General features: G+C 43.3%; 1 protein-coding gene across 2 annotated transcripts in view; it reads right to left on the bottom strand.

Annotated features, from left to right (window-relative positions):
* The window catches only part of adam12b (ADAM metallopeptidase domain 12b), a 169,787-nt gene extending 148,323 nt beyond the window's left edge, over positions 1-21,464 (bottom strand). For both annotated transcript variants that reach the window (XM_014204336.3, XM_014204340.3), the window contains exon 1: positions 20,961-21,464. In XM_014204336.3, coding sequence (XP_014059811.2) covers positions 20,961-21,069 — 109 coding nt within the window. In that variant the 5' untranslated portion in view covers positions 21,070-21,464. The remainder of the gene's footprint in view (positions 1-20,960) is intronic.
* Positions 21,465-22,166: the final 702 nt, after the last annotated feature.

Raw genomic sequence — 22,166 nt, 5'->3', positions numbered from 1 at the left:
AATGTAGAGAGGAGGGAGTGAAAGGATGCCAGGTCCGCAGGGAGGCGAGTTTTCCTCCATTTCCGCTCGGCTGCCCGGAGCCCTGTTCTGTGAGCTCGTAGTGAGTCGTCGAGCCACGGAGCAGGAGGGGAGGACCGAGCCGGCCTGGAGGATAGGGGACAGAGAAAATCAAAGGATGCAGAAAGGGAGGAGAGGAGGGTTGAGGAGGCAGAATCAGGAGATAGGTTGGAGAAGGTTTGAGCAGAGGGAAGAGATGATAGGATGGAAGAGGAGAGAGTAGCGGGAGAGAGAGAGCGAAGGTTGGGACGGCGCAATACCATCCGAGTAGGGGCAGAGTGAGAAGTGTTGGATGAGAGCAAGAGGGAAAAGGATACAAGGTAGTGGTCGGAGATTAGTGGAAGAACAGCATCTAGTAAAGATGAGGTCAAGCGTATTGCCTGCCTTGTGAGTAGGGGGGGAAGGTGAGAGGGTGAGGTCAAAAGAGAGTGGAAAGAAGGAGGCAGAGAGGAATGAGTCAAAGGTAGACGTGGGGAGGTTAAAGTCACCCAGAACTGTGAGAGGTGAGCCATCTTCAGGAAAGGAACTTATCAAGGCGTCAAGCTCATTGATGAACTCTCCAAGGGAACCTGGAGGGCGATAAATGATAAGGATGTTAAGCTTGAAAGGGCTGGTAACTGTGACAGCATGGAATTCAAATGAGGAGATAGACAGATGGGTCAGGGGAGAAAGAGAGAATGTCCACTTGGGAGAGATGAGGATTCCAGTGCCACCACCCCGCTGGCTCGATGCTCTAGGGGTATGCGAGAACACGTGGGCAGACGAAGAGAGAGCAGTAGGAGTAGCAGTGTTATCTGTGGTAATCCATGTTTCCGTCAGCGCCAGGAAGTCTAGGGACTGGAGGGTAGCATAGGCTGAGATGAACTCAGCCTTGTTGGCTGCAGACCGGCAGTTCCAGAGGCTGCCGGAGACCTGGAACTCCACGTGGGTCGTGCGCGCTGGGACCACCAGGTTAGAGTGGCAGCGGCCACGCGGTGTGAAGCGTTTGTATGGCCTGTGCAGAGGGGAGAGAACAGGGATAGACAGACACATAGTTGACAAGCTACATAAGTGTTGTTTCTTGTATTATTGTCTCTTGTGTCTTTAGAGAACTGTTTCACTTTGATATCCTTTTTCTTCTGTCCTGATTTTCTCTTTCTTTTCTTCTGTTAAAAAGATATTCTTTGTTGTTCTTCGTTAGCTAGCTAGCTTCTTCCAAAAGAGTCCCTAGCAACTGCTTAGCAACTGGTAAACAATTCAGCTAGCTAAGATAACTACAATTTTATGAAAAATAGTTATTTTTCAAAAGCCTATCTTCTTTGTTTGTTGCTTGTTTTTTCTCCTCTTCAGTCTTGCAGTTTTCTTTTGCTTTTTTCCGATGTACTTCACTCTAAAAACCATGTAAATTTCAATATTTGTAGGAGCTCATTTTTCATCTGCTGCTGCTCAAATTGGAGTTCCGGAACAGAATTTCTCTGTTATACGGTCAATCGATATGAAGCTCTCTTCCCCCAATTTGTTCTATTGTAAATCTATTTTCACATTAAAAGCAACTTATTTACCCTCCTTGTAAGGTGAATTCACCAGAGGTTATATGTAGTCAGTTAGACAAGCTAGACACACAAGAAGCTGTTCATTTGAGTATTTATATACAAGCAGACAGTATGTATGTATGTATGGACAGTACTTGTCAAAAGTTGACACACCTACTCATTCAAGTTTTTTATTTATTTCTACTATTTTCTACATTGTAGAATAATAGTGAAGACATCAAGACTATGTAATAACATATGGAATCATGTAGTAACCAAAAATTGTTAAACAAATCAAATACATTTATATGAGAGATTCTTCAAAATAACCACCCTTTGCCTTGATGAAAGCTTTGCACAATTCATGAGGTAGTCACCTGGAATGCATTTCAATTAACAGATGTGCCTTGTTAAAAGTTACTTTGTGGAATTTATTTCCTTAATGCGTTTGAGCCAATCAGTTGTGTTGTGACAAGGGACTAGAGGTTGACCGATTAATCGGAATGGCCGATTAATTAAGGCCGATTTCAAGTTTTCATAACAATCGGTAATCGGCATTTTTGGACACCGATTGTGGCAGATTACATTGCACTCCACGAGAAGGCTGCGTGCCAGGCTGACTACCTGTTACGCGAGTGCAGCAAGAAGCCAAGGTAAGTTGCTGGCTAGCATTAAACTTATCTTATAAAAACAATCAATCTTAACATAATCACTAGTTAACTACACATGGTTGATGATATTACTAGTTTATCTAGCTTGTCCTGCGTTGCATATAATCAATGTGGTTCCTGTTAATTTCTCATCGAATCATAGCCTACTTCCCCAAACGGGTGATTTAACAAGCACATTCGCGAAAAAAAGCAGTGTCGTTACACCAATGTGTACCTAACCATAAACATCAATGCCTTTCTTTAAAATCAATACACAAGTATATATTTTTTAAAACCTGCATATTTAGTTAATATTGCCTGCTAACATTAATTTATTTTAACAAGGGAAATTGTGTCACTTCTCTTGTGTTCCATGCAAGCAGGGTATATGCAGCAGTTTGGGCCGCCTGTGTCATGTCCTGACCAGTATAAGGGGTTATTGTTTATTGTAGTTTGGTCAGGACGTGGCAGCGGGTATTTGTTTTATGTGGTTTGGGGTTTAATGGTATATGTATTTATGTAAGAGGGGTGTTTGATGTATCTGTTCCGGAGTTTTTGGGTAATATTCCTGTTTTGTATTTCTATGGTTTTCTATGTTGTGTATTTCTTTGTGTTGGCCTGGTATGGCTCTCAATCAGGAACAGCTGTACATCGTTGTTGCTGATTGAGAGTCATACTTAGGTAGCCCTGTTTCACTTGTCCCTTTGTGGGAATTTGTTGTTGCAGTGCTGTGTGTTAGCCTGCAATACTGTTCGTTCGATCGTTTTCTTGTTTTGTTTCGTTTGTGTTCAATAAAAGTCATTGTGAGCACTCAACCCGCTGCACCTTGGTCCACTACGTACGACGACCGTTACAGCCTGGCTCTTTGCAAACTATGTGAAGACCATTTCTTCCTAACAAAGACCGTAATTAATTTGCCAGAATTGTACATAATTATGACATAACAGTGAAGGTTGTGCAATGTAACAGCAATATTTAGACTTAGGGATGCCACCCATTAGATAAAATACGGAACGGTTCCGTATTTCACTGAAAGAATAAATGTTTTGTTTTCGAAATTATAGTTTCCGGATTTGACCATATTAATGACATAAGGCTCGTATTTCTGTGTGTTATTATGTTATAATTAAGTCTATGATTTGATATTTGATAGAGCGGTCTGACTAAGCGGTGATAAGCAGCAGCAGGCTCGTAAGCATTCATTCAAACAGCACTTTCGTGCATTTGCCAGAAGCTCTTCGCTGTGCTTCAAGCATTGAGCTGTTTATGACTTCAAGCCTATTAACTCCCGAGATTAGGCTGGTGTAACCGATGTGAAATGGCTAGCCAGTAAGCGGGGTGCGCGCTAATAGCGTTTCAATTGGTGACGGCACTCGCTCTGAGACCTTGAAGTAGTTGTTCCCCTTGCAGAGCTTTTTCCCCTTGCCGCAGCTTTTTTGGAGCGATGGGAAACGATGCTTTGAGGGTGGCTGTTGTCGATGTGTCCCTGGTTCGAGCCAGGTAGGGGCGAGGAGAGGGACAGAAGCTATACTGTTACACTGGCAATACTATAGTGCCTATAAGAACATCCAATAGTCAAAGGTATATGAAATACAAATGGTATAGAGAGAAATAGTCCTATAATTCCTATAGTAACTACAACCTAAAACCTCTTACCTGGGAATATTGAAGACTCATGTTTAAAGGAACCACCAGCTTTCATATGTTCTCATGTTCTGAGCAAGTAACTTAAACATTAGCTTTTTTACATGGCACATATTGCACTTTTACTTTCTTCTCCAACACTTTGTTTTTGCATTATTTAAACCAAATTAAACATGTTTCATTATTTATTTGAGGCTAAATTGATTTTATTGATGTATTATATGAAGGTAAAATAATAGTGTTCATTCAGTATTGTTGTAATTGTCATTATTACAAATAAATAAATACATTCGGCCGATTAATCGGTATCGGCTTTTTTTGGTCCTCCAATAATCGGTAGTGGCGTTGAAAAATCATAATCGGTCGACCTCTACAAGGGACGGTTGGTATACAGAAGATAGCCCTATTTGGTAAAAGACCAAGTCCATGTTATGGCAAGAACAGCTCAAATAAGCAAAGAGAAACGACGTCCATCTTTACTTTAAGACTTGAAGGAAAGTCAATCTGGAAAATGTTAAGAACTTTGTTTCTTCAAGTACAGTCACAAAAACCATCTAGCACTATGATGAAACTGTCTCTCATGAGGACCGCCACAGGAAAGGAAAACCCAGAGTTAACTCTGCTGCAGAGGATACATTCATTAGAATAACTGCACCTCAGATTGCAGCCTTAATAAATGCTTCAGAGTTCAAGTAACAGACACATCGCAACATCAACTGTTCAGAAGAGACTACGTGAATCAGGCCTTCATGGTCGAATTGCTGCAAAGAAACCACTACTAAATGACACCAATAACAAGAAGAGACTTGCTTGGGCCAAGAAACACGAGCAATGGACATAAGACCGGTGGAAATCTGTCCTTACGTCTGATGAGTCCAAATTTCATATTTTTTGGTTCCAACCGCGTTGTCTTTGTGAGACGCAGGGTAGGTGAACAGATGATCTCTGCATGTGTGGTTCCCACTGTGAAGCATAGAGGAGGAGGTGTGATGGTGTGGGTGTGCTTTGCTAGTGACACTGTCTGTGATTTATTTAGAATTCAAGGCAGACTTAACCAGCATGGCTAGCACAGCATTCTGCAGCGATACACCATCCCATCATTTGTTTTTTAACAGGACAATAACCCAAAACACACCTCCAGGCTGTGTAAGAGCTATTTGACCAAGACGAAGAGTGATGGAGTGCTGCGTCAGATGCCCTGGCCTCCACAATCACCCGACCTCAACCCAATTGAGACGGTTTGGGATGAGTTGGACCGCAGAGTGAAGGAAAAGCAGCCAACAAGTGTTCAGCATATGTGGGAACTCCTTCAAGATTGTTGGAAAAGCATTCCAGGTGAAGCTGGTTGAGAGAATGCCAAGAGTGTGCAAAGCTGTCATCAAGGCAAAGGGTGGCTACTTTGAAGACTCTATAGTCATGGCCAAAAGTATTGAGAATAACACAAATATAAATTTTCACAAAGTCTGCTGCCTCAGTTTGTATGATGGCAATTTGCATATACTCCAGAATGTTATGAAGAGTGATCAGATGAATTGCAATTAATTGCAAAGTCCCTCTTTGCCATGCAAATGAACTGAATCCCCAAAATACATGTCCACTGCATTCCTGCCACAAAATGACCAGCTGACATCATGTCAGTGATTCTCTCGTTAACACAGGTGTGAGTGTTGACGAGGACAAGGCTGGAGATCCCTCTGTCATGCTGATTGAGTTCAAATAACAGACTGGAAGCTTCAAAAGGAGGGTGGTGCTTGGAATCATTGTTCTTCCTTTGTCAACCATGGTTACCTGCAAGGAAACATGTGCCGTCATCATTGCTTTGACCAAAAAGAGCTTCACAGGACAGGATATTGCTGCCAGTAAGATTGCACCTAAATCAACCATTTATCAGATCATCAAGAACTTTAGGGAGAGCAGTTCAATTGTTGTGAAGAAGGCTTCAGGATGCCCAGGAAAGTCCAGCAAGCACCAGGACCGTCTCCTAAAGTTGATTCATCTGCGGGATCGGGGGACCACCAGTACAGAGCTTGCTCAGGAATGGCAGCAGGCAGGTGTAAGTGCATCTGCACACACAGTGAGGCGAAGACTTTTGGAGGATGGCCTGGTGTCAAGAAGGGCAGCAAAGAAGCCACTTCTCTCCAGGAAAAATATCAGGGACAGACTGATATACTGCAAAATGTACAGGGATTGGACTGCTGAGGACTGGGGTAGAAGTCATTTTCTCTGAATCCCCTTTCCGATTGTTTGGGGCATCCGGAAAAAAACTTGTCCGGAGAAGACAAGGTGAGTGCTACCATCAGTCCTGTGTCATGCCAACAGTAAAGCATCCTGAGACCATTCATGTATGGGGTTGCTTCTCAGCCAAGGGAGTGGGCTCACACACAATTTTGCCTAAGAACACAGCCATGAATAAAGAATGGTACCAACACATCCTCCGAGAGCAACTTCTCCCAACCATCCAGGAACAGTTTGGTGACGAACAATGCCTTTTCCAGCATGATGGAGCCACCTTGCCAGTTATGCAAAAGTGATAACTAAGTGGCTCGGGGAACAAAACATCGATATGTTGGGTCCATGGCCAGGAAACTACCCAGACCTTAATCCCATTGAGAACTTGTGGTCAATCCTCAAGAGGCGGGTGGACAAACAAAAACCCACAAATTCTGACAAACTCCAAGCATTGATTATGCAAGAATGGGCTGCCATCAATTAGGATGTGGCCCAGAAGTTAATTGACAGCATGCCAGGGCGGATTGCAGAGGTCTTGAAAAAGAAGGGTCAACACTGCAAATATTGACTCTTTGCATCAACTTCATGTAATTGTCAATAGAAGCCTTTGACACTTATGAAATGCTTGTAATTATAATTCAGTATTCCATAGTAACATCTGACAAAAATATCTAAAGACACTGAAGCAGCAAACTTTGTGGAAATAAATATTTGTGTCATTCTCAAAACTTTTGGCCATGACTGTAAAATCGAAAATATATTTTGAGTTGTTTGTTACTACATGATTCCATATGTGTTATTTCATAGTTTTGAGGTATTCACTATTATTATACAATGTAGAAAATAGTAAAAATAAAGACAAACCTTTGAATGAGTAGGTGTGTCCAAACTTTTGACTGGTTTCCAGCTACAATAGTCAAATCAAATCAAGTTCATTTGTCACGTGCGCCGAATACAACAGGTGTAGACCTTACAGTGAAATGCTTACTTACAGGCTCTAACCAATAATGCAAAAAAGGTGTTAAGTGAACAATAGGTAACTAAAGAAATAAAACAACATTAAAAGGACAGGCTATATACAGTAGCGAGGCTATAAACGTATCGAGGCTACATTCAGACACCGGTTAGTCAAGGCAATTGAGGTAGTATGTACGTGTAGATATGGTTAAAGTGACTATGCATATATGATGAACAGAGAGTAGCAGTAGTGTAAAAGAGGGGTTGGCGGGTGGTGGGACACAATGCAGATAGCCCAGTTAGCCAATGTGCGGGAGCACTGGTTGGTCGACCCAATTGTGGTAGTATGTACATGAATGTATAGATAAAGTGCCTATGCATATATGATAAACAGAGAGTAGCATCAGCGTAAAAAGAGGGTTGGGGGAGTACACAATGCAAATAGTCCGGGTAGCCATTTGATTACCTGTTCAGGAGTCTTATGGCTTGGGGGTTAAAACTGTTGAGAAGCCTTTTTGTCCTAGACTTGGCACTCCGGTACCACTTGTCTTGCGGTAGTAGAGAGAACAGTCTATGACTGGGGTGGCTGGGGTCTTTGACAATTTTTAGGGCCTTCCTCTGACATCGCCTGGTGTAGAGGTCCTGGATGGCAGGCAGCTTAGCCCCAGTGATGTAGTGCCTTGCGGTCAGAGGCCGAGCAATTGCCGTACCAGGCAGTGATGCAACCAGTCAGGATGCTCTCGATGTTGCAGCTGTAGAATCTTTTGAGGATCTCAGGACCATGCCAAATCTTTTTAGTTTCCTGAAGGGGAATAGGCTTTGTCGTGCCCTCTTCACAACTGTCTTGGTGTGTTTGGACCATTCTAGTTTGTTGTTGACATGGACACTGAGGAACTTGAGGCTCTCAACCTGCTCCACCACACCCCCGTCGATGAGAATGGGGGCGTGCTCGGTCCTCCTTTTCCTGTAATCCACAATCATGTCCTTAGTCTTGGCTACGTTGAGGGATAGGTTGTTATTCTGGCACCACACGGCCAGGTCTCTGACCTCCTCCCTATAGGCTGTCTCGTCGTTGTCTGTGATCAGGCCTACCACTGTTGTGTCGTCTGCAAACTTAATGATGGTGTTGGAGTCGTGCCTGGCCATGCAGTTGTGGGTGAACAGGGAGTACAGGACGGGACTGAGCACGCACCCCTGTGGAGCTCCAGTGTTGAGGATCAATGTCTACACTGTCTACACTGTATTTCTGATCTATGTGATGTTATTTTAATGGACCAAAAATGTGCTTTTCTTTAAAAAACAAGCACATTTCTAAGTGACCCCAAACTTTTGAACAGTAGTGTATATACAGTATGGCACACTGTATACTGTGTGATTGACTTCAAGCTGAGCGTGGGAAAGATATGGAACCCCCTCCAGTTTGTCAGTATCTCTCTCTATGCTCCCCCTCCTCACCTCTCCTCGATCATTATGGTCATCTGAGGTCCACACTGAGCATGCTCAGATTATAGCAGGCCCAGTGGGGTTCCTGTGTGGCCAAGAAGGAACTGAAGGGAACCCTGGCCCCTGGGAAGGTGGAGGGAGGAACAGAGGGAGGGAGTGAGGGAGAACTAAGGAGTGGTGATAAAGCCCTGCTATCATCAATGAGAGGCTCTGGGAACCACAACTCTACCAGTAAACACAATGAGACTGTTGTTCTCTTCATGTTCTCTGAGCTCTACTGCTATGCATTAGGGGGGCTGGGGTTTTCTGTCTGGAAATGCCACCGGGAGACTGGATCATGGTGTGTTTGTGAGAAAGAAGTCTGAGATCTCAGGGCCTACAGCAGGGAACTACAGTGTCTATTTTCCCTATCATCTCAGCTGGAGAACTCATCACTCTCTGTCACTTTCTCTCTCTCTGGTTAATGGGACTGGGACTCTTTGAAGACAAGTCTAATGACAACGGCACATTTGCTTTTATTCCTGCATCAAACAAACTGTCAATAGACTGTGCTCCCAGCATGGCCCAAACTCTTTGTATCCACTGTGTTTCATATCCTAACAAAATGAGACCTGGTGCGTGAAAACCGCGACAGCCAGTGTTTAACAGCGGCCACAGTTTGCGGCTAGAATGCAATTAAAAAAAACACTATAAAAGTAAGTCAAGCAGATGTCTTTTAATAAAGGTTTCAACACTAGCTCTTAACTCTGTTCCCCATCTTTATTCATGTGGTCCCTCTGATCTTACACACTGAAACTCTTGTTTATTATTTGGTGTTAATATAGAGACGGATGAGAGGTTGTCTATGTGTGTGTGTGTGTGTGGTTGTGCATGCTTGTGGGTGGGTGCATGCAACATCTATCATCTCTCCCTCAACAGTACTCTGGAATCAGGGAAAATGTTGACATGCATGATCATTCTCATATGCTTGATCTTCCTCGGGAACACGTAGAATTATAAATAAAACCCTACGTTCCCATATGTTTTCTGGTGAGAATGTTGGTATGCCAACCACAGTCCAATTCCCATACTCCTTGACACAAAGAAAAATCAGTTGCACACTACATTCAAAAACCAAGTCTGCCTGGCAGCAATCCTATTATATGCATACAAAAATAATAAGTAAATAAGTATTGTATTACTTGGGCTGCTTATGGTTTCTGAATACATTACCTTTCATTCACATCTGATATTTACAGTATATTTACAGTGTTCTAGTCACTCTTGAGGAACACGTAAAAATAGAGAGAAGAGAAATGTGCTGATAGATAAAGGGCAAGAGTCAGAACAAGAGAGAACAGAACAGTGGCTTTTTGCCAAGTTGGTTTCATTATCTCCTTAGCCTGCGATCAATGTCATATTACCCACAGTGCATTGAGGTGTTTCCTTGAGTACACCTCCCTAGCTGTACACACTTCTACTTAAAGAACGTCAACAACCACCATTCTATATTTTGATCTACAGTTAGGGGAAAAAAGTATTTGATCCCCTGCTGATTTTGTACGTTTGCCCACTGACAAAGAAATGATCAGTCTATAATTGTAATGGTAGGTTTATTTGAACAGTGAGATACAGAATAACAACAAAAAAATCCAGAAAAACGCATGTCAAAAATGTTATAAAATGATTTGCATTTCAATGAGGGAAATAAATATTTGACCCCTCTGCAAAACATGACTTAGTACTTGCTGGCAAAACCCTTGTTGGCAATCACAGAGGTCAGACGTTTCTTGTAGTTGGCCACCAGGTTTGCACTCCAAGTCATTAAGGTTTTGAGGCTGACGTTTAGCAACTCGAACCTTCAGCTCCCTCCACAGATTTTCTATGGGATTAAGGTCTGGAGACTGGCTAGGCCACTCCAGGTCCTTAATGTGCTTCTTCTTGAGCCACTCCTTTGTTGCCTTGGCCATGTGTTTTGGGTCATTGTCATGCTGGAATACCCATCCACGACCCATTTTCAATGCCCTGGCTGAGGGAAGGAGGTTCTCACCCAAGATTTGATGGTACATGGCCCCGTCCATCGTCCCTTTGATGCGGTGAAGTTGTCCTGTCCCCTTAGCAGAAAAACACCCCCAAAGCATAATGTTTCCACCTCCATGTTTGACGGTGGGGATGGTGTTCTTGGGGTCATAGGCAGCATTCCTCCTCCTCCAAATACGGCGAGTTGAGTTGATGCCAAAGAGCTCCATTTTGGTCTCATCTGACCACAACACTTTCACCCAGTTGTCCTCTGAATCATTCAGATGTTCATTGGCAAACTTCAGACAGGCATGTACATGTGCTTTCTTGAGCAGGGGGAACTTGCGGGCGCTGCAGGATTTCAGTCCTTCATGGCGTAGTGTGTTACCAATTGTTTTCTTGGTGACTATGGTCCCAGCTGCCTTTAGATCATTGACAAGATCCTCCAGTTCTGGGCTGATTCCTCACCGTTCTCATGATCATTGCAACTCCACGAGGTGAGATCTTGCATGGAGCCCCAGGCCGAGGGAGATTGACAGTTCTTTTGTGTTTCTTCCATTTGCGAATAATCGCACCAACTGTTGTCACCTTCTCACCAAGCTGCTTGGCGATGGTCTTGTAGCCCATTCCAGCCTTGTGTAGGTCTACAATCTTGTCCCTGACATCCTTGGAGAGCTCTCTGGTCTTGGCCATGGTGGAGAGTTTAGAATCTGATTGATTGATTGCTTCTGTGGACAGGTGTCTCTTATACAGGTAACAAGGTGAGATTAGGAGCACTCCCTTTAAGAGTGTGCTCCTAATCTCAGCTCATTACCTGTATAAAAGACACCTGGGAGCCAGAAATCTTTCTGATTGAGAGGGGGTCAAATACTTATTTCCCACATTATAATGCAAATCAATTTATAACATTTTTGTCATGCGTTTTTCAGGATTTTTTGTTGTTATTCTGTCTCTCCCTGTTCAAATAAACCTACCATTACAATTATAGACTGATCATTTCTTTGTCAGTGGGCAAATGCACAAAATCAGCAGGGGATCAAATACTTTTTCCCTTACTGTAGATAGAAAACATATTACCATTTTATTTGAAGGCTACAAACATTTCAGATATTCAATTTCCGATTACATCAATCTAACTTCAATGGTCTTTGAATGAAGAGCTATCTATTGAAGTCAATAGGGCAGCACCCATTCTGTTAGCACTAACAAAGGCCAATCAAATCCATTTTGTAGAATGTATCTTTTAACAGCCTGCGCTTCTAGCAGCAAAAACTTTAATGTCATTTCATCACTCTGAAAGTATAGTACTAAAGAACAAAGGCAGACCCATTTATAAGACAATTTTCCTTGTTAAAACTTTACTGTATCACTTTGCACACAATAAAAAACCCAGTCGTTGAAACAAATCCTATTAGAAATCCTACTCTTACACTAATAAAACCTATAGCTAGCGCTAGCTCTCTCCTCTGTGATGTTTATGATCAATCAAATAAAATTGTATGTGTCACCTGCTTTGTAAACAACAGGTGTAGATGTGTGTGTGTGTGTGTGTGTGTGTGTGTGTGTGTGTGTGTGTGTGTGTGTGTGTGTGTGTGTGTGTGTGTGTGTGTGTGTGTGTGTGTGTGTGTGTGTGTGTTCATAGAGTCAGTGCAGGAGAGAGTGCAAAAAAGTGTATATGTGTGAGTATGTGTGGGTAGAGTCCAGTGCGTGTGCATATATGTCAGTGCAAGAGAGTTAGTGCAGAAAAGGGTCAATGCAGGTTGTCCGGGTAGCCATTGGATTTGCTACTTAGCAGGCTTGTTTAGCAGTCTTATGACTTAGGGGAAGAAGCTGTTCAGGTTCCTGTTGGTTCCAGAATTGGTGCACTGGTACCGCTTGCCGTGTGGAAGCAGAGAGAACAGTCTTTGGCTTGGGTGGCTGGAGTCTTTGACAATTGTTTCCTCTGACACCGCCTTGTATAGAGGTCCTGGATGGCAGGGAGCTTGGACCCAGGGATGTACTGGGCCGTACTCACCACCCTCTGTAGCTCCGAATGTCTTGTAGTTACCATACCAAGCGGTGATGCAGCCAATTAAGATGCTCTCAATGGTGCAGCTGTAGAACGTTTTGAGGATCTGAGGGCCCATGCCAAATCTTTTCAGCTTCCTGAGGGGGAAGAGGTGCTGTCGTTCCCTCTTCACAACTGTGTGGGTGTGTGTGGACCATGTTCATTGCTTAGTGATGTGGACACAGAGAAAGCTCTCGACCTGTTCAATTACAGCATCATCGCTGTGGATGGCGACGTGCTCGCCCCTCTGTTTCCTGTAGTCCACAATCAGCTTTTTTGTCTTGCTGACGTTGAGGGAGAGGTTGTTGTCCTGGCACCACACTGCCAGGTCTCTGACCTCCTCCCTATAGGCTGCCTCATCATTTTCATTGATCATTCCTACCACTGTTGGGTCGTCAGCAAACGTGGTGATGGTGTTGGAGTTGTGGGTGGCCATGCAGTTGTGGGTCAACAGGGAGTACAGGAGGGAACGACGCACACCCGATGATCATCGTGGCGTATGTGTTGTTGCATAACCTCACCGCCTGGGGGCACCACGTCAGGAAGTCCAGGATCCATTTGCAGAGGGAGGTGTTCAGTCCCAGGGTCCTGAGCTTGGTGATGAGCTTGGAGGGAACTATGGTTATGAAGGCTGAGCTGTAGTCAATGAACAGCATTCTTACATAGGTATTATTTTTGTCCAGATGAGTGAGGGCAGTGTGGAGTGCAATAGAGATTGCGTCATCTGTGGATCTGTTGGAGCAGTATGTGAATTAGAGTGGGTCCGGGGTGTCTGGGATAATAGTGTTGATGTGAGCCATGACCAACCTTTCAAAGCATTTCATGGATATAGTTGTGAGTGCTACGGGGCGATAGTAATTTTGTCATTCCAGAAACAAGTCTTTGACCATTGCCGCTTGTTATAGACCCCCCTCGGCTCCCAGTTGTGTCCTGGACACCATATGTGAATTGATCGCCCCCCATCTATATTCAGAGTTCGTACTGTTAGGTGTCCTAAACTGGGACATGCTTAACACCCCGGGCCATCCTACAATCTAAGATAAATGCCCTCAATCTCACACAAATCATCAAGCAACCTACCAGGTACAACCCAAAATCTGTAACCATGGGCACCCTCTTAGATATCATCCTGACCAACCTTCCATGTACATACACCTCTGCTGTCTTCAACCAGGATCTAAGCGATCACTGCCTCATTGCCTGCGTGCGTACTGGGTCCACAGTCAAACGACCACCCCCCATCACTATCTAACGCTCCCTAAAACACTTCAGCGAGCAGGCCTTTCTAATTGACCTGGCCCGGGTATCCTGGAAGGATATTGACATCATCCCATCAGTAGAGGATGCCTGGTTGCTCTTCGAAAGTGCTTTCCTCACATTCAAAAAATGTAGAACACAGGAACAAATATAGCCCTTGGTTCACCGCAGACTTGACTGCCCTTGACCAGCACAAAAACATCCTGTGGCGTTCTGCATTAGCATCGAATAGCCCCCGCGATTTGCAACTTTTCAGGGAAGTCAGGAACCAATATACTCAGTCAGTTAGGAAAGCTAAGGCTAGCTTTTTCAAACAGAAATTTGCTTCCTGTAGCACTAATTCCAAAAAGTTTTGGGACACTGTAAAGTCCATGGAGAATAAGAGCACCTCCTTCCAGCTGCCCACTGCATTGAGGATAGGAAACACTGTCACCACCGATAAATCTATGATAATCAATCATTTCAATAAGCATTTTTCCACGGCTGGCCATGCTTTCCACCTGGCTACCCCGACCCTGGCCAACATCTCAGCACCCCCTGCAGCACTACTCTATAGGGGTGGCACACGGTTCAATTCTCGGGCCGACTATTTTCTCTGTATATATCAATGATGTCGCTTTAGCTGCGGGTGATTCTCTGATCCACCTCTACGCAGATGACACCATTCTGTATACATCTGGCCCTTCTTTGGACACTGTGCTAACAAACCTCCAAACGAGCTTCAGCACCATACAACACTCCTTCCGTGGCCTCCAACTGCTTTTAAATGCTAGTAAAACTAAGTGCATGCTCTTCAACCGATTGCTGCTCGCACCCGCCCGCCCAACTAGCATCACTACTCTGGACAGTTCTGACCTAGAATATGTGGACAACTACAAATACCTAGGTATCTGGTTAGACTGTAAACTCTCCTTCCAGAATCACATTAAGCATCTCCAATCCAAAATGAAATCTAGAATCGGCTTCCTATTTCACAACAAAGCCTCCTTCACTCATGCTGCCAAACATACCCTTGTAAAACTGTCTATCCTACCGATTCTTGACTTCGGCGATGTCATTTACAAAATAGCCCCCAACACTCTACTCAGAAAACTGGATGTAGTCTATCACAGTGCCATCCGTTTTATCACCAAAGCCCCATATACTACCCACCATTGTGACCTGTATGCTCTTGTTGGCTGGCCCTCACTACATATCCGTCGCCAAACCCACTGGCTCCAGGTCATCTATAAGTCTTTACTAGGTAAAGCCTAGTGAAGAGGCGCACTCCAGCAGGTACATTGCACTGGTCATCCCCAAAGCCAACACTTACTTTGGCCGCCTTTCCTTCCAGTTCTCTGCTGCCAATGACTGGAACAAATTGCAAAAATCTCTAAAGCTGGAGTCTTATATCTCCCTCACTAACTTTAAGCATCAGCTGTCTGAGCAGCTTACTGATCACTGCACCTGTACACAGCCAATCTGTACATAGCACACCCGACTACCTCATCCCCATATTATTACTTACCCTCTTGCTCTTTTGCACCCCAGTATCTCTACTTGCACATCATCATCTGCATTTACATTTTAGTCATTTAGCAGACGCTCTTATCCAGTAGTGATTGCATACATTTCATTTCATGCATTTTTAATTTTTTTTGTACTGGCCCCCCGTAGGAATCAAACCCACAACCCTGGCGTTGCAAACACCATGCTGGCGTTGCAAACACCATGCTCTACCAACTGAGCCACAGGGAAGCCCACATTATCTGCACATCTATCACTACAGTATTAATGCTAAATTGTAATTATCTTCACCTCTAGGGCCTATTTATTACATACCTCCCTACACTTCTACATTTGCACACACTGTACATAGATTTTTCTATTTTTCTTTATTTTGGGACTGTACGTTTGTTTATGTGTAACTCTGTGTTGTTTATGATGCGCTGCTTTGCTTTATCTTTGCCAGGTCACAGTTGTAAATGAGAACTTCTTCTCAACTGGCCTACCTGGTTAAATAAAGGTGAAAATAAAAGTAAGTTTGGCCCCACGGCCTTGCGAATGTTAACCTGTTTAAAGTTCTTACTCACATCGGCTACAGAGAGTGAGATTACACAGTCGTCCAGAACAGCTGGTGCTCTCATGCATGGTTCAATGTAGCTTGCCTTGGAGCGAGCATAGAAGGCATTTATATTGTCTGGTAGAGCGTCAGAGCCGGCGTAGTAGGATTCAATCTTAGTTGATGCTTTGATTGTTTGATGGCTCGTCGGAGGTCGTAACTGGATTTCTTAGAAGTTTCCGGATTAGTGTACTGCTCCTTGAAAGCAGCAGTTCTAGCCTTTAGCTCAGTGCGGATGTTCCCTGTAATCCATGGCTTCTGGTTGGGGTATGTACGTATAGTCACGGTGCGGATGATGTCGTCGATGCACTTATTAATGAAGCCGGTGACTGATGTGGTAAACTCAATGTTATTTGATAAATCACGGAACATATTCCAGTCTGTACTAGCGAAACAGTCCTGTATATTAGCATCTGCATCATTGGACAACTTCCGTATTGAGTGCATCACTGGTACTTCCTGTTTGAGTAAAAGTGCTCTAGAGTTTTATCGTCTCTAGTTGCACAGGTGACATGCTGGTCAAAATTTGGTAAGATATATTTTAGTTTTCCTGCATTAAATTCACTGCCACGAGAAACGCCGGCTCTGGCTGTGCATTTTCTTGTTTGCTTATGGCCCTATACAGGTCGTTGAGTGTGGTCTTAGTGCCAGTATCGGTTTGTGGTGGTAAATAGACAACTTCCAAAAAACACTCTTGGTAAATAGTATAGTCTGCGACGTATCATGCGGTATTCTAACTCAGGTGAGGAAAAACCTGAGACTTCCTTAACATTAGAGATTGCACACCAGCTGTTCTTGACAAAGAGACACCCCTCCTCCCTTCATCATACCCGAGTCTGTCGTCCGGTCTTGACGATGCATAGAAAAACTCTATACAGTACATACAAAAGTATGTGGACACCCTTCTGTGGATTAAGCTATTTCAGCCACACCGGTTGCTGACAGGTGTATAAAACCGAGCACACAGCTATGCAATCTCTATAGACAAACATTGGCAGTAGAATGGCTGTACTGAAGAGCTCAGTGACTTTCAACGTGGCACCATCATAGGATGCCACCTTTCCAACAAGTCAGTTTCATCTGTTAAGGGAGATCCCTGAAGTGTGTGTGTGTGTGTGTGTGTATGTGTGTGTGTGTGTGTGTGTGTGTGTGTGTACAGTATATGTGAGTTAGGGTGGGGCTTCCTATGCCTGACGTGGTGGGTTAGTGGGATCTGCCTCCAGCAGGCACTCCCATCCCTCAGGTGCTTCAGAGGAATCCTTGGCATAGGAGCCACTTTCCAACTTGTTCTCTGCAGACCCAGGATTCTGCCTCTGAGCTCTGGGGATCCCATCATGGGGACCTGTGGATCCTGGCCTTCTGTAACTGAAGGCCAGAATGGAGGAACACCTAACAGCCAGCTGTGGAGAAGCACGCTCCAGCTATCACCTCAGTGTCCCCAGCACAGGGGTTTTAGTACCTCTGCTCACCATCAAAAGCATTCTAAAGGTCAGTCCATAAAACTGACCAGGGTAAAATGGCTAGAATCTATAAAATAACGATTAAGATGTGTAGTTACACTGTCGTGACACAGCACTCTCTAGTGTTGATTAGTTTAAAAAATAAGTGACTGTAGGACATAATGTTTCCCCTGCTCTGACAGCTACATTCAATGTCAGATTGTATTTTCCACAATCTTTGTGTCAAGTGTGTCACAAAGTACATAGCAGGTCATGTTAAGTGAGTGATGATGACACTGCCTAAACCAATAGTGACATGGTGCTTAGAAAGTCCTCAAAACTGCAACTGTCCCAATGACCCACCCACACACTGCATGTGTCTGTCAGTTCACTCTGCCGTGCACAATGAAGCCCTCTCCCCTCTCCTTCATTCTTTTCTTTACCTCTCAGTTGGCGTTTAGGCTCACCAAACATGGCCCCACTATTGGAACACCCCAGCATGAACCTCATTTTATGCATGCCTTATAAGGACATCCAATTGAGAAGACAGGCATCTAGCATGGCACCTCTCTCCATGAGTATACCTATAGAGGGCATAGGGTTCATGCCTCACACTGATAATGTCAAAAAGCACTCACTCTGAGTGCTTTTTGTCTGTGCCCAGTGTGGTCATCTGTTCTGCTGCTGTCCACTACAAAGAGATCTCAGGTTCGGGAATGCCTTCCTATCTCTGCCTGCTAACAATGTACTGCAGAACTATGGCTTTTGTTACTGGGTTTTTTATAAGAAACATTCATTATCTTTCGAGGAACTGTTTGCTGACTGACAATTGTGTAGACTTGAAAAAAGTATATTGTCAACCGAAACGTTGACTTAGAAATGTGTTTTTCTTATTTTTTTCTACAATGGGATTTGCGTGTTTGCAGATTATTTGGTGACTCATAACAAGTGTCTGTCTGTGTGTCAAGGGTGATTCAAAATGGACACACATGCGAGTGTGTTTTCTATATTCACTTGTGCAGTCATGTGTGCATGCATCTGTGTGTTGGGATGCATGTCAGGTTGTGTTTGTCTGTTAGCTCCCAGGGTGGTGCAGCAGCAGCGTCTGGCGAGCAGCAGGTAGCTAAATCACACAGACAACTTTAATGACCAATGGCAGCTAACAGAGAGAGACACTCATAACTGTTTCTCACAGTCCCAAAACGACAATAACTAATGCCAACATGTCCGCATAATGTCAAAGGCAGCCAATGAACTAGAGGGAGGGTGTGGCAACGGTGGCGGCCATCAGCCATCCCATAGCATTCTGAGGGGATACAAGAGTTACATCCAAGGAAACGGCGATGAGCGCTTCACTCCTCAGAGAAAGAGTGTGTATGTGCTTGTGCATGTGTGTGTGTGTGTGTCTCAGACTGTTTCTCTGTGTCCATGTCTCTGTGATCAGAGTAAAATCTTCTCTCCCTGGCCCTTCCTTACTATTTTTTGACACAACCAACGACATTATATCCCTTATAATGAATACAGTTTACCAGGGCAGCAGTCTGACTGAATATTTAATATCCTCAAATCTAATCAAGGTAATTCGGCTCCCTAGTCTAATTATATATTGAAGCCTGGATTAATCACAGGTTGTACACAACCTTGTTTAAATCTATGTAGACTAATAGGAATAAACATGATTAAGAGTTTATCGGTCTGAAATGAAACCAACATTCACTATGATGCTATTTTCAAAGTAGACCGATTACCCAATCATCTTTGTTGTTTGACAACCCTGTAGTTACACAGTAATTAGGATAACTTCACTCCTCTAGCCCTACAGCATGTGATTATGGTTTAGCAACCAAATTAATATTTTCTCTGGATTGACAGTCCATCTTTTCTGGGAGGTCTGGGAGACTCCACCTCCTTTAACAATCCCCATTGAACACACAGTAGGATCTTACAGCCTCTATGGCAATGAATTATATGAACTGGGATAAGAATCCAGAATGGCATTGAGTCTGAACTATCCTTTCAGTTCTCTCCAAATTGCCGGTGAGAAGGTGAAGATTCTCGAACTATCACCTATTGAACAAGTTCTACGAGACCTTGAATCTTTACCTCCCTGCTACAGCCCACACATGACTATACAAATGACACATCAGTATCTTATTATAAGAGTAGAGCACGTCCAACATTTTGATGATGAAGACATTCCAACTACATGGTCTATCCTGCAATTTAAATTCATAAGTGGAGAGATCTCAGTCGATATCCTGCTGACATCAAAGCAAGGTTTTGCAGTATTTCAATACACACCATTCTCAAACTATTTTTACATCCTGTTTAGAGTCATGCAGGACCAGAGTGTAACCTTTGTAGGTTTCTAAAATATATTCTGGTTTAATGGCCTTTTCACAGAGTGCAGCAGATGGAACGATAACACTGTCATTATCATTCCTCTCCTCTGTAATGAGGAGATGATGGAGAAACCATTTATATGTCATGAATAAACTAGGCTATAAGAGGTGTTATGAAACATAGGCCTATCCTAACCCATCTAAATCCCTACACTCACTAATGTTATGTTTCATGGAGAGACCATAGAAGTGGCTCAAACACAATTCCACCCAGGTTACCAAATACCCACTACAAAACTCTTTATCCTAACAGTTTCTTAACTTCCCACTCCCTCTGTACCACTGACTGAGTCAGAAAAGCTCTACTCAAGAGGGTGGGAGATGGAGGATAATAGCTGTTCTGAGGCCAGTCCCTGTGGCTAAATCCAGCTGACAGGCTGAGTGTTCACAGATGCCAGAGGCTCTCACTAGATCCTCTCTCTGATCAAAGAACGCATCTCAAGTGTAATATTATCAACAATGTACAGTGTTTTAGCAATGTGCAAATAGTTGTTGTATGAATACTAGGGGAAGAGAAATAAAAATATTGGTGGTATTTACAATGTTGTTTGTGCTGCACTGGTTGGCCTTCTCTCTCTGTGCGCTATTTCTCTCCCTCTCTGTCTGTCAGTCTCTCACTCGCTCTGTATGTCTCCCTGTCACACACAGATTCGATTTTTTTTCTCTCACTCGCACATACTGTACAGTAATCACTCATGAATATTTAATTCTTCATTTTGGTTTATGTATTTCTGCAATCTGAAAATAAGCAGGCAATGTGTAGTGTGTTAAACTCATCCATCCAGCACTGCTGTCAGTCTGTCGGACTTTCCTGCTATTGTCTTATTTTACTGTGCAGGAAACAGTAGCCACAGGATGCACCACAGTAACAAACCTCTCTCTCCCTCCCTCTCTACCTCTAACACACACACACACACACGCGCGCGCGCGCACACACACACACACACACACACACACACACATTTGTATTACATTTGGCCAAATAGAGACGCAGGAAAAACGGTTTGTTTTTTGAAGTGGAATTACTCACATCTGCATATTTTTACATTTGTTGCCTGTGATTTTTGCATTAATGGATAATTTAGATAAAATAGCTGAATTAATTAAGGTTGATTCCGTTTTCATCTATTTAGACTGACGTTGACAGACATTTGGTACACACTGTAAACTGTATATAGTGCAAAGAATAAAACTGTCATCATTGCTAATTCAAATAGAGACTTACCGTCATGTAAATTCAGAAGTGTGTTGTCTGTATTGCCCGTTGCAGCGGACATGGACAAGACATAAAAAGCAATCAGAAACGCAAAGTTATTCCAACTCCAGTTTGTCATGTTGCCCGGTTTTGGGGAAAATGTGTTCGGATTGTATTACGGAAACGACACGACCATACTATGCTGTCCACGATTGATTGACAGGATGCGGGATGCAAAGCAGTAGCCTAGAGTCGGATCAGGTCCGAAACTCCTCAGAACTGGACCACGAAAGAGGAGCTGTCAAACTTTTTATCCAAGCATGTTGAAATCCCTGCATGCTGCGCTCAAGAACTTGGCAATTATGTCTCCAAGACATTGAGAAGTGGGTTTGAAAAATGAAAAGGAAAAGTAGGCCGGAGCGACAGAAAACAGAGATAGCCTACATAAGAAGTCTGATTCACGAGACCAGCATAGTATTTTACATCGGAGCCGCTACACTCTTCTCCTCCACAATGAGGGAGAAGCTATGAACACGCATGATGCCCAATTGATGACGTGTGTCGCGCAGCTGAGAGTCGAGTGGAGAAAATCTATCTCCCTCCAGCAGGTGGCGTTTTTTGTTGTTTCGCCCAACAAGCAAGGAGTTTTCTATGGAGGTCAGAGAGAGTGTCGAATTTGGATACATTTAAATAATTTTTCCAAATATTGAACAACTTGTTGCGTTGTGACCATAGACATATACTTCATAGAAGGATTTTGGAATATGTAAACATGGCAATTTGACTGTTAATTGAAAGATTCACGCATTTTAAATGTTATATCGTATTTGTTCATCTCTGAGCGATGTTCTATCGATTCCTGGGTCATTTCATGTTTTCAGGTGTATCTGAGCTATTCGCCGTTCAAGCAGGCAGAATAGCTCTAATTCAGCCGGTATAACGAGTTTTCCATCATGCTATTTTGTATGCTCCAAAAATATTGGGAAATTATATTTTATACTAATACAATTGCTCAGATAAATAGATTTAGTTTAACAAGTAATACATTTTTTCTTTGAAAAGTAGGGGTCAAAATGAAATATTCTTCTCAATAAAGTATTCAGAAGTTTAGTATTTGGTCCCATATTTCTAGCACGCAATGACTACATCAAGCTTTGTGACTACAAACTTGTTGGATGCATTTACTGTTCATTTTGGTTGTGTTTCTGATTATTTTGTGCCCAATAGAAATGAATG

The sequence above is a fragment of the Salmo salar genome, chromosome 01 (genome assembly GCF_965601325.2).
Source record: "Salmo salar chromosome 01, fSalSal1, whole genome shotgun sequence".
Lineage (NCBI taxonomy): Eukaryota > Metazoa > Chordata > Actinopteri > Salmoniformes > Salmonidae > Salmo > Salmo salar.
This window is presented reverse-complemented; position numbering and strand designations above follow the sequence as displayed.